At 38.4% G+C, this 12,976-nt stretch overlaps 4 protein-coding genes across 4 annotated transcripts; 1 reads left to right on the top strand and 3 right to left on the bottom strand.

The window, feature by feature from the left end:
• Positions 1–270: 270 nt before the first annotated feature.
• ATC70_005567 (uncharacterized protein) lies at positions 271–1,110 on the top strand (the record flags this gene model as incomplete). The annotated part of the gene is made up of 1 exon (XM_064824852.1): positions 271–1,110. One exon carries the CDS (start codon positions 271–273, stop codon positions 1,108–1,110), a length of 840 nt encoding a protein of 279 aa, XP_064680229.1.
• A 1,047-nt stretch (positions 1,111–2,157) lies between these two features.
• On the bottom strand, positions 2,158–2,523 carry ATC70_005566 (uncharacterized protein; the record flags this gene model as incomplete). The annotated part of the gene is made up of 2 exons (XM_064824851.1): positions 2,158–2,244; positions 2,311–2,523. The coding sequence occupies 2 exons, from the start codon at positions 2,521–2,523 to the stop codon at positions 2,158–2,160; spliced, it is 300 nt and encodes a 99-aa protein (XP_064680228.1).
• Positions 2,524–4,052: 1,529 nt separating this feature from the next.
• On the bottom strand, positions 4,053–4,424 carry ATC70_005565 (uncharacterized protein; the record flags this gene model as incomplete). The annotated part of the gene is made up of 1 exon (XM_064824850.1): positions 4,053–4,424. One exon carries the CDS (start codon positions 4,422–4,424, stop codon positions 4,053–4,055), a length of 372 nt encoding a protein of 123 aa, XP_064680227.1.
• A 321-nt stretch (positions 4,425–4,745) lies between these two features.
• ATC70_005564 (uncharacterized protein) lies at positions 4,746–6,551 on the bottom strand (the record flags this gene model as incomplete). Its single annotated transcript, XM_064824849.1, has 4 exons — positions 4,746–5,474; positions 5,565–6,291; positions 6,353–6,423; positions 6,507–6,551. 4 exons carry the CDS (start codon positions 6,549–6,551, stop codon positions 4,746–4,748), a joined length of 1,572 nt encoding a protein of 523 aa, XP_064680226.1.
• Between the last annotated feature and the right edge of the window lie 6,425 nt (positions 6,552–12,976).

The raw sequence follows: 12,976 nt of genomic DNA, 5'->3' as shown, positions 1-12,976 counted from the left end.
AAAAGTGTAAAAGAAGCTAGTTTCTTCATGTATTTTCTTTATTTCTTTGCTTTCTTATTTTTTTTCAAAACTTTCATTTTGCCTGCTCGTTTAACACAAGATTTGCGCAACATTCTCCAATCTTTGCTCTAACGTGGTCTTTCGCTCTCAAAGATAAAGAATTTGTATCCAGAAGTGGGTAATTCTACCCTTACAAGGCTCAGAAAACTATATTGTCCTGACCCAGCTAGACCTCTTGGCGGAAGACCAAAAAAACTTGATGCTAAAACTATGTCCCTAGTGTCAAGAGGACTTCGATCAGGTGCTTTAGATAATCCCCGAGCAGCACAAGAAATTTTAAGATCGATGGGCCATGATATGTCAATTAATGGCATCCGCAAGTCATTGAGACGAAATGGACTTAAATCTCGTAGAAAAGTAAAGACCAATTTTGTTAGTAAGACAAACAAGCGGCTTCGATTGGCGTGGGCTAAAAAGCATAGGCATCTTACTATTGCTGATTGGCGTCGTTGGGTGTTTTCGGATGAAACAAGAATAAACCTTTGGGGCTCAGATGGTAATTCCTTTTACTGGACGAATGGTGGCCGAATCATGCAGTCGTATCAAGTCAAGTCTCAGTTGCAGGGAAATGACGGTGGGGTCATGTTCTGGAGTTTCATAACAGCGGAGGGGCCTGGTTATGGTACTACCATTATTGAAGACGCAATAAACTCGGGCTTGTATGTCGATATTTCGAAGACATCATTGAACGACACTCTTGCGCACTTTGGGAAGACACCATCTGATGTGCGATTTCAACAAAACAGAGCAACACCGCATACATCGGGCATTACTAAACAATGGTTCACCGACAATGGGTTTAACCTAGACGAAATCATGGATTGGCCACCCCAAAGTCCCGATCTTAATCCCATTGAACATGTCTGGCATCTCCTAAAGCTTCGTCTTAATAAGTATCCTACTAGGCCCTCTACAAAAGAAGAATTAGAGCGGCGTATTAACATTCAGTGGTACAAAATAACAAAAAAAGAGTGCCAGAAATATATTGATAGTATGCCTGCCCGAATCAAGGCTGTCATCAAGAGCAAAGGTGGTTCAACTCACTATTAATGATTTTATAATAAAATGTACATTTTTCTATATTTATTTTTTAACCAATAAAATCATTGGATTTTAGTTTTTGAGAAAGTTATAATTATGTATAGATAGCACTACTTTCTCTCATTCAAACGATATATATATCGACTTTGAATACAAAGAAATGACCAAAAACTTGTGCAAAAAGACAAAATTTTAAACGAACGGGACAGTTTTTCCCCCTACAGTATTAGGTTACTAGCCCAAACCTCACATGAAAGCGCGCCCATTTTCATCTCCTCTATCCTCCCTCAATAACTTATATAAAAAATCATACCAAGCTGTTCAAAGTGTCTATTTTCTTTTGGTAGAACGTATTTTTCGAACTCCGATTTTTATTTCGGATTCCGATTAGGAACCCTGCTCTTGTCCTCTAAATGATGGTGCAAACCAAATTTGTGTAGGTAGCATGGTTGTTGATAAAATAGAGATTTTAGAAAATAGTTAATTTTGAATAGATGCTGCTAGTAAAACGTTTAAACCCTAATAAGAAAGAAGAACATGATTTTTACAAGGGATGACCTCAATACGCAATGATTGGATGTAAAAATTTAGGAATACGCTCTAACTACAAAGATACAGTCTACCGCTACGACATTAATAAACTTTTACTCTGAAGAGTCCAATCAAATCTGATTTTGACTGTGATATCGCAGCTAATCCATCCTCTCAAATGTGTAGTAGAGCAAGGCAGCATCAAGTGTGCAAAAGCAGGGTGATTTTATTTTGGATGAAATATACACAGATTCACAAACGCACATATCGTTACATATTGCTAGTAGCGTTTAGGCTGCCATCATCTTTAGCACTACCAACACCGGCTATGGTAGTTTAATTGGCAGTTTAAGCAAGCTGAACAATACCATTGTCTCTAACTTCACTTACTTGTACTTCTTCAAATGTTGATTCATTCTCCTAAAAGCATTTGAAATGTTGTTTCCAAAAGTTAAATGTTAGCCATGACCAAAACAAATAATAGGAGCTACTTACCAGAAGATGGCTTCTTGCCTTGTTTTCTTGCTAAGACACATTGGGGTTGGCATCAGCATTGGCAACAGCATTGTCAACAGCGTTGCCTTGTACCTCTCCACAGGAGAAGCTCTGGCCCTTCCGGTAGGGTTTGGTTCCATCGCCCGAAAGCCACTTCTGTTGGTATCAGAAAGTACCGTATACCTGGCTTCTGTACAACGGATCCAGGATGATTCTTGTTGCCAAATTGCTGCCAGCGTCTTCCAATGGTGACATGAATTGTTGTCGAAATCCATCGTTCAAGACATTCAATTGTACGCCTTGTTGGCTGACTTTTGATCTCATTGCCACCATCTCCTGCAAGAGTCTTGCATTGAAGCCAATACTGGTAGCACCGCTAGAATTGTTGTTGTTCATGATTCGCGTTGATGAGAGAAAATTAGTAAACAAAGAAGAGATATGTTTAGAGTTGTGTTTTACCGTATATCTCGTTGCCCACAACACACCGCTTCTTTGTTAACGTCATTCGGCTTACAGGCCTCATGCAAGTGTGTGTAGAGTACCCAGATATTGATACAGTTCTAATAACATGTTATGAACTTTATTCGCGAGTTTCAGCTTAAACCACTCACTTCCAGGAATCTCTGCTCGTTCTCAAAACTTCTCTTGTGTTATAAAACGTTTAATACATTTGCCTCTCAGAGATGATCTGTATCCTAAACAATCGGGTTTGCACGAAGCAAAAACAATACTATAGCTCTACGTTATATCTATTATAATGTAAGGGTTTCAAGTACCAGATGTACGTCCCCTTTATAAACTCCCTCAAACTCTTATATTTTATGAGCTACAAGCCGAGGATTTTCTAAACTAAAAGAATAAATCTATAAAAGCCATATCATCGTATAGAGAATTGAAAACGAAACAAAAGCTACTAAGCTTCAAGCTCGCATCCACTTAGTAAAATCTTGGAGTACGGCTAATTGACATCGCCCTCTATAAACCCACATCAAACAAGGTACCTTCTACAACTTTCACTATACAAAAAATATGGTTGTATATTACAAAGGAGACATTGGATGTTCAATTCCAGATGAACTAGTGATTTGAGTTACTTAAGAGTTTATACACCTACTCCTCCAATAATATTCTTCTAGTAATCTTAAAACAAAAATTTAACGATTTGCCCTCGGTTCTCTGTAAGTCATGGAAAAAGCGTTTATAAAAGCGCAAGATGAGAGGCTCATTCTTCTGATTCAGAATTTTGAAAAATGCTATATCGGCAGTTCTAAAGAATTTGTCGATGTACTTTACCAGAAAAAACCATTTTGAGTCGTATTACGGTTTTCGAATACGACCAGAAACTACCAGTGGATGTAGTGAAAAAATCGAGATTAAGCTAAGGAAAAAAAATACACATACACCTACCGAATTATCAATGGTTTCTTGGCGTAAGCAAAAGACTATATGTTTTATAAAGATTATGGCCGACCGAACCTCTCAAGACAAACGCCAAATCTATAAATCCATGTATGCAAAGCATGTCAAGACATGTCAAACACAATTGCATTCTAAAGAGAAATGGCTTCTCGTGAAGTCAGCTGATTCAGGGGTAATTAGGAACTGTGACCAGCACAAAACCTAGAATGTGTAAACAAATGAAGAAAAAAGATATTTTTGTTCTTTTTTCTTTCAGCAAAGTTAAAGAAAACGCAGCGTTACAATGTAAAAGGCAAGTGAGGAGAGAAGTAATACCAAGTAAATAGAGTAGAGAAGAGCAAAGAAATAGAGAATACAAATGCAAAACCCATGGAATGGTTAATACAACGTCTTCAAAACAGAGGCAGAGAGATTTTACCAGTTTGGAGGTTCATGGAGATTGACTAAATCATATCATACAGGGAAGACCGGACGATGGGTGCCACGGTTTTATAGTAAACAAACAGCTACCATTCCAACAATTCAGTACCTCGCGTATCACTTGCGACAAGCGAGAACCCTTCATCAGGCAGACAAATAAATTCCATTTCAAAAAGAATTAAGCACACTGTAGGCCACCAAGAGGCCCATCGTAGATACACTTGCTGGTGTTGAGAGGATGCTGGAGGTGGTTTCTGGAGTGTTGGAAGTTGGTTCAGCATATAATCCAAAGGATTGAGCTGGGCACCGCGAGGGGCATTTAGTCGATCGGCCATGGAAAGACAGGAGAGCAAATGGTGGCGAGAAGCATGAGGATGCCCACATTGGCATGGTACTGGGCGAGCAGGAAGCCAACCCATTTTCCATCGACAGAGCCAACTATGAGGCCAATTATCCATAGGGAGGGGAAGTATGGGATCAACACGGATAAGTCGGATTCACGAGTAGCGTGGTACCTTGTTGACCAAGATGTGTGTGCTGAGAATCACCAGAGACACGTTTACCGTAGGTATGGAACTGTTGCCAAGTTGTTGGGAAGCGCAAAGGAGGGAGCAACCATGTTTCAGTAATGAAAATGAGAGAAGAATCACTGAGATAGTCAGTGACGGTATTGACCGTTTGACGGACAAGACCATTGGCATTCCAAGTTATTAAAGTGAAAGCAGGAAGAGCAGGTGAGGATGGCGGTAAAGAAAAAGAGAGGGAGGCGGATTCAAAGACTAAAGGAGCGGAATGGGGAGGTCATCATAGATGGCTAGTTCACCAGCACCAGTGTGAAGGGCTAGAGAGGAGGTAACGGAAGAAATGCATGTTTGAGAGTCCATGTCAATGTCTCCCAAAATCGAAGAAGTAGAGATTGAGCCACCGCGAAGGATGACTTCCACTTGTTCACGAGACAAGAAGCCTTGTTGTGCAACGTCTCGAGCAATAGCAGAACGCAGGTAATGACGCATATTCTGGATGCCGTGAGCAAGGCGAATTTGCTGAAGTTCTTTAGCTTTAGCAACACGAGCAGCGTCGTTGAGAGAGGTAAATGCAGGATCATTCGAATTTGCGGCAGCAAATCGACCAAAGTCCGTGATGGGTTCCAGCCTATTATGTGAGGCCAAGGTCTCAAGGAAGTCTTTTGAGTATTCCTTGTCGATCAGCATTGCAACGATGCCCTTGGCAGGGTAGTGGATGTCCAAAATACGGCCACTGTCAAATTCGAGGCGTTGAAGCTCGTTCCGATAGGAGGCAAGTTTACGACGATACCAGCATGGTACGTGGATGTAACGGTACTGAGGACCGTCCAAAGTGGAAGGATCAGTCTCGCGAGGTGGTTCAAACATGCTCAAAATCGTCTTGATAGATCTCTGCTTATGTTTAACGGGTTGTGGTGCAGCGTTCTTTTGTTTAGGAGAGGCTGGCTGGGACGTTCTTGGCAAAGTAGGAAACTCCTCGAATGCCTAAGGAGATGAAGCAGTACCAGTAGTTAGCTGGGATGATGGTGGAAGCGACGCATACTGAGGAGCACTACTGCCTGATTCGATGCGCACCAAAATTTGCTTCTGAAGGGAGGCGACTTGAGCATTTGCTGCTGCTAGTTCAGTTTTCGTGGCGTCCAATTCAGACTTGAGTCTGACAGTCTCTGCCATAGCGTATTCCAAGGATGCGATGCGTTGCTCATGAGCTCTGAATTCCCTCTGGAAATGAAACACCCACTCTGGCGTGTTGGCAGAAGGGGAGAAAGATATCTGGCTGACCAAAGGTGCACCAGTATTGTCGAGTGCTGTCGCAGATGGTGCTGGATCATCGTTGACTGAAGGAGTGCTATGCTGATCTTCCTGCATTGGTTGATCTGCATTGTTGTTTGCTTCCTCGACCGTGCGTTGCAGCTTGTCGGTGGCTGTGTTACGTGCAGTTGGTTTGGGCAACAGTGACGTACCACTTGCTGATTTCTTAACCGAGCTGGGGGTGGTTGTTGTGGTTGTGATTCTCTTTTTCAAGATGTCCTTTTCAGGAATTTTGTCCTTTTTTGGGTTACTTACTTTGATAACTTTCGATGGTAAGCTATCCGCAGTGGTTAGGCTGTGTTTACGCTTGCAGGATTTGGTAACTGGGTTGTCAGTTAGGGTGTCCTGAGTGAATGGATCAAACGAGGTGATGTCGGTGGACGGTTCAGTTGAGACTGGATGGTCTAATTCGTCGTGCGACTTTGTTGCAGGAGTTGTGGACTTGAAGAATTCTGTTTGAGGAAGAAATTCAAAGGTAGGTGCTGTTGAGCTGTTCGCTTTGTTTGCTATGGGTTTGCTAATTGTTGGTGCTATTGTTTGTATGTGTGTACTTGTAAAGGTCTTCTGTTAACGTCACGTGTATCTCAGGAGAACGTTTATTCTTGCGGAAAAACAATTTGCCCTAATAAAAGTGATAAAGAAGCGAAATGTCGTCGTGATAGATAGATCCAATGGTAGGAGTTAACAAATAACTTAGAGTGTAACCAATAGATTGAGATTATGTTCGAAGATGCTGTTTATTGAATGCATTTACAACTTATATTTATACTATTTCCACGATCGATAATTAGTCAATGGAACTTTCGAGTAGATATAGTACTTGATATAGCAACTGATGATCAGATCAATGCATGCTATCAGTTTCCAGTGTTTAGAATAACGAAATATAGACAGAGTAAATACAATTAGAACTGAATATATTTTTTATGTTATTCCAAGATTGAATTGGGATCAAAACTGGTGTAGATATCAAAGGTATTTATAGTTATTTGACAGTGCCGCAGCAATAGGATCTTGATCTTGAATGCGGGATAATTGTATAAGCCTTGAACCAGTAACGAGGATGTGCTGCATAAGAACTCATGAACCACCAGTCAAGGATAAACAACAAAGATGATCCAGGATAGAATGTTCTTCCTAATAGCTTTGACGGAAGAACATTTGTCGGAATTGAAACCCACTTCCAGGGACGAAAGGCCATAGGCTACCACTCTCTAGGAACCAGGATATAGATTAGCCATTTGATGGCACCACTCATGTTCCTTCGTGCTGCTTGAATAAAGACCTCTCACTTCTACTATGCATCTCAGCTCATTCTCAGATCCTCTTATGTAATATACAACGCCTAATACATTTGCCTCTCAGAGATGATCTATATCCTAAACAGTCGGTAAGCCTGATAATGGTAATGGAAATGAGAAAGCAAATATGCTATTTAAACACTAAGGCTTTACATTTTGGCTTCGCTACGGTAAAACCACCTTTAAAATCGCTGTTATCATGTATTGGGCGAGATGCTTGAATACTATTTTGGTATTGCACCTTCGCCTCCCTATGATAAAAACCTTATATAAATTAATGCTAACAAAAGTTGGATTAAATGCTTGATTATCATGGCCATTCACCTTCGTTTGACTACGGTATAACCCCCTCAAGGCCAATGATACCAACAAGTGTTGCCTTGAAACAACATATCACGCAATCCATAGCCAAATAGCAAACAAGAAATCACTTGATCAGATACACTATGCTCTGGGAAGAAGAGCCTTTAATCTCTGATTAACTACGATGGCGCTTTTGTGTTCATATTTTCCAGTATCCGATATATGAAACCTCCGTGGTGCTATACCATACCATGGCCTAGAGCTTACCTTGATAGTAGTTGAATGCACGTTTATACAGTACAACTCCAAAAGAATTCACTCTGAATTTGCTAGTCAGCAACCAGCAATACTTATATTACCGGAATAATTTAAAGAACCTTCTGCCATTACATTATAACTAAATTATTTTCCGTTATTGGGAATAGTCAATTCGATCAAATCAATTTCAAACTTTTCAATTCATTACATTCTTACCCATGAAAATGTGATATATTTAAAAGAAACCACAATTTGACAATACTAAGATTTTCTCACCATATATAAGAATTCAATGTTAGTTAAATATCAGACGTGAGACCATCAGCGTCTTTATATAAAGAAGTGTGGCCCAGACGTGAGCTTTCGGCGTCAGTATAAAAGAAGCAAGCTCCCCCCCCTTTTTTTTTTCATTGGCAGGTGTCAGGTACACACAGACTTTGTGTGTAACTTTTTTTAATTTAGTATAAATATCAACTTAGTTTGCAAAACAATAAAGATCATCTTATATCTCAATTCTATTCTTTTATATACATTTATCTAAGTCTACTCTAAAACTATACCTATACACACGACACAGGTGCACACAGACTTTGTTAGTAACTTTTATAGTTAATATGAATATCAAAAATAATAAAGGTTATTTTTTTTTCTCACTTATACTGCTGAGACATATACATTTATCTAAATCTGTTACTTATACTCACAACACCATTAAATAAAAAAACACTTTGTAACATTCTATGCGGAAACTTTTTGATAATCTTACATTTATCTGCCAGTAACTTTTAAACGAATCAGCTCTAGTACACATTCAAAATAACATTCATATATTACGAACTGTTCAACAACGCGATGGCATAGTAAAAGCGAATATAGTACCACAAAGTTTCGAGAACCTAATTCCACTACAGTAGCAGTTTATGAAGATTATTATCTGCAGTCTGATTGGATTATTTTGTATATTTCACACGGTCATCAAGCGATTGAGAAACAGTATCTAATGAATATTGTGGCAAACATTGTATCGTATAGTATTAAAAGACAATTTTTCATGTAAGTTATCTTTTTACTATCTCATGCCGTGCAACAGATAGCATCCTATTAATGAAATTAAACAGTATGGGCCCGCTTCTGCAACAAAGGCAACATAATAATGTGTGCTACTCTTTGGGGCATTCAATGCATGCATCTTTAATAAACTCAGTAAATTTGTAAGCCATGTCTTTCTACGTGTTGTAATCACATATAATCCAGTCCAGCCTTTCATAGTATTGATCTATACGAGGGCTTGATTGTTGCGAAGCGAATATGCAAAATCGTAGTATCTTAGTAGTAAATTCGATTTCTCTCCTTCTTTATTAATAATGGATTGTTTAAAACCTACATTTATAGCTGTGTTTATTACTGTTAATGATTTGGAATGTCTACGGCGACAGCCCGCAGGGTGACACCGTCGTCAAGTGTAGTGATATTGCATCTAATTCAACATCTGTTAATATTAGTCCTAATCGATTTTACCGTAGCCAAGCAAAGGTGTACAACCATAGTGTTCAAGCAGCAAGTTTGGGTTCTCATTTGCATTGTTAATAATAAGCTTACCAGCAACATAGGGCATCAAAATTCGCATGAATTAGTCTTACAAAAGCAATATGTCTCCTGTTAAAATTACAAGCTGCACAGGTTGCAGAACTGCCCTTCCAGACGACTTTAGCTACTAAAGATGCGGTTCATGCCGTGTAAATAAAAGCCATAAAGCAAAACATAACCAAATTGGACAGTTTTCAAGCCTTCATATCATGACATGTAGACCTTCCTGAGCCACCGGAATAACGCCAAACAATTGCACTTGAGTAGTAGTAACTTTCTGACACCTTTGCTCAACTTTTTGAAGACCTAAAAAATATGACCAAAAATCCACCAAAAAACATGAGGTACCCCTCATGGTTTTTTACGAAAATCAAAGGATCGCATTTTTCGCCTTGAAAATAAAGACTTTTACTATTGCATATATCAAATCAAAATATTTCTCTCGATCCAGAGCAACCTCTGAAACCACTGTTATGAGGCTTTCATATACAAAATATGGCTATTTTTGCTAAAAACCTCATTTCAGATTTTATTGAATTGCTCAATAGTTTCAATCAAAACACTTATTACAGTTAGCACCATCGGAAGCGCCTTGAAAAGTACTTCAAGAATGTATTAGGAAGCGTAGGGTGATTATCACAGTTCATATAGTCGAATACCAAAAGATAGATAAAAGAAGTCGAAAAAAGGCGAAATCTGTCCAATCTTGAGCAGAAAAAAATAAGCTGAGGTTGAATTAATTTTGGCGGCGGCATTGCTGATGGCTGACCTAAATGCTTTTCTGTTGATGATAATGATGATTGCGATGTTGATAAAATGGGGATCATGGAATTGAAAGGGTAATTGCTTAACCCAAACACTTTTTTGGGTGCTTTTGTTACAAGCGAGCCTATTGCAATGTCAACATCTCAAAAAAGTCGTTGTAGATCTTACACAAGTCCTTTATTTACTTATGACCAGCTTTATGTCGCCATCTTATTAAGAGCATCAGCAGCAGTGAATGATATGACAGTTCTATTATCAAAAAATGGCATTTGTGATATACAAATACTGCATAAAATTTGAATTTCTTTCGCATTGTCCCAATAATAGGCTTTGTTTAATATCAACGTAAGCAAAAAGGATACTAACGGAGATACCTCCTCTCCTTCTCCTGGCTCTGATACAACCTTTCTGTTACTAACTAACAATAAATTGTTTAAAATCTACTTGATATACCAAAATGTTATAATGTCTGATTTAAAACGGCTTCGATGAGAGCCCGCAGGGCGACGCCGACATCGAGCGTAGCGAGATGAATGTGCAAGTAATAAATACTGGAAGCCTTGAACATAAAAGCGTCGTAGTAGCAAATTAGAGACTGCAAGCCCTTGTCCCAAGAACACACTGCATCTAATTTTAATGATGTTATACCTGCTATACTTAGCTGTGGATTAAGTGATTTGTGGTGTCAAGGCAACATTTGCTAACCTTGACCTTAAACAGGTATAATAACCCTAAGGAAGCAGACGTGAAAAGCCATAATAAAGCAGTAAATTTGGTTTCTTATTTTCATTTGATGCAATTCACACCATAATCCATTATATTACACCTAATACAACCCATCAACATCCCATCGGTTTTTACATACACTACTAAACGCACATCAAACTACAGTCTACACGCACATCAAGACCCAACAAATAGTCAACTAGTAGGATGACTATTACTGAAACAATACCATTTAATTCAATGACATACAAGAACGGTTACAATTACACTTAACTGTAGATTATCTACACATATCATTTACAAAAATCTACTGGATCATCACACTTGACTTTACACCTCAGGATTTGACATTATTCACAAAGATATAAATGGGACCACACAATTCACTCAATAAAGGATCGTCTTAATTTTGCACAGAATGATAAACTGATAATTCGCTGATACATTTATTTGTATGATTTTAGTTATTTACAGTATTTGTCAATCTAATTAACAGAATTTTTATCCATTGTTATAGTATATAAGAAGGATCATCTACCTGGCCAGTAGAGAAACTTCAGCTTACTTTACACCTGTCAGTTTGATAATAAAACATATTTTTATCAAGTTGACTTTACTGTTTTTTTATGCTTTTTTTTCCATGAGTTTTAGTCTATAAAGCCTCAAATTCCACAGGTTCCATACTTCAATAACAAACATCACACTTTAAACCATCAAGGTTACATTAAACCATGCTATGACGATAGCTCACCCAAGCCCATCAAGGTTACTCAAATCAACCCTTATGGCCAGTGCTCTTGCATTGATTACCACTTTAAATCAAACGTCAACAACATTTGCCAGATATCGCAGTAGCAGCACCTATTGCTCTCTAACATCACTAATTCTACAAGCTAGTTGCAAATGTATAAATACTCTTCTTTTTTTACTCAATTCCAGGATCTTCAGTTCATTTTATACACAAATAAAATACTGTTGATTTCTATTGTATTTTACTATTGCTTTATTTTTTTTTTTGTGAAATCTATTCAAACCTGATTTCACTGCAAGAATAAAAGCATCAATAACTTAGAGATTGAGCTCCGTACAATGCAGAACATCAGGGACATTAGACCGAATTGTAATGCACTTACTCTTCTGGCAACGCAACCCACTACACCGTCGTTTTAGGTCGAATTCTGTTCAAATCTAGCCATTTTCAAGCACGAATATCTCATGCCACAAAGCGTTTTGAGCGCTTGAAATAGCTTCACACGCCTTCTCTTGGCTACTGATTTATCAGAAATAAATTATTTATAAAAAGGAGTATGAAATTAATCAGGTAGTAAAGAATATCGTTTATTACATTGAAAATAAGAGGGTTTATATACTATTCGAATTGAGGGATTTGATGTGAGGATAAGGTATTAGATGGGTTGATTTGGGTGATAGGATAATAGATTGGATCTATTATCCTGAACATGCCATGATATGGATCGTAACTGAATCCTGTTTCATGTCAAAGTTTATGGTCTGATGTGATCGGTGCTTGAACTGCTTGTTTCTACGCATTTGGAGATCCGGTTTAGAAATGATACATCAGTATGAATCTTATAGTACTAGCGTATCTGAAGTTCATATCTTCTTATAGTATAAATCGATATCGTACTGTACATCTAATCCGGTGTACATATAGTTTATATCTAAATCTGGTAACTGGATGAACTGTCGGAATGCAGATAATAGTGGATGTGTTCCACAATTTCGGTGAGACTAACTCATGTAAACTTTGATGCGTTATTATGTTGTCGGTTGTTTAGAATAACGAAATATAGACAGAGTAAATACAATTAGAACTGAATATATTTTTTATGTTATTCCAAGATTGAATAGGGATCAAAACTGGTGTAGATATCAAAGGTATTTATAGTTATTTGACAGTGCCGCAGCAATAGGACCTTGATCTTGAATGCGGGATAATTGTATAAGCCTTGAACCAGTAACGAGGATGTGCTGCATCAGAACTCATGAACCACCAGTCAAGGATAAACAACAAAGATGATCCAGGATAGAATGTTCTTCCTAATAGCTTTGACGGAAGAACATTTGTCGGAATTGAAACCCACTTCCAGGGACGAAAGGCCATAGGCTACCACTCTCTAGGAACCAGGATATAGATTAGCCATTTGAGGGCACCACTCATGTTCCTTCGTGCTGCTTGAATAAAGACCTCTCACTTCTACTATGCATCTCAGC

Source organism: Mucor velutinosus (assembly GCF_035048745.1).
Source record: "Mucor velutinosus strain NIH1002 chromosome Unknown tig00001544, whole genome shotgun sequence".
Lineage (NCBI taxonomy): Eukaryota > Fungi > Mucoromycota > Mucoromycetes > Mucorales > Mucoraceae > Mucor > Mucor velutinosus.
This window is presented reverse-complemented; position numbering and strand designations above follow the sequence as displayed.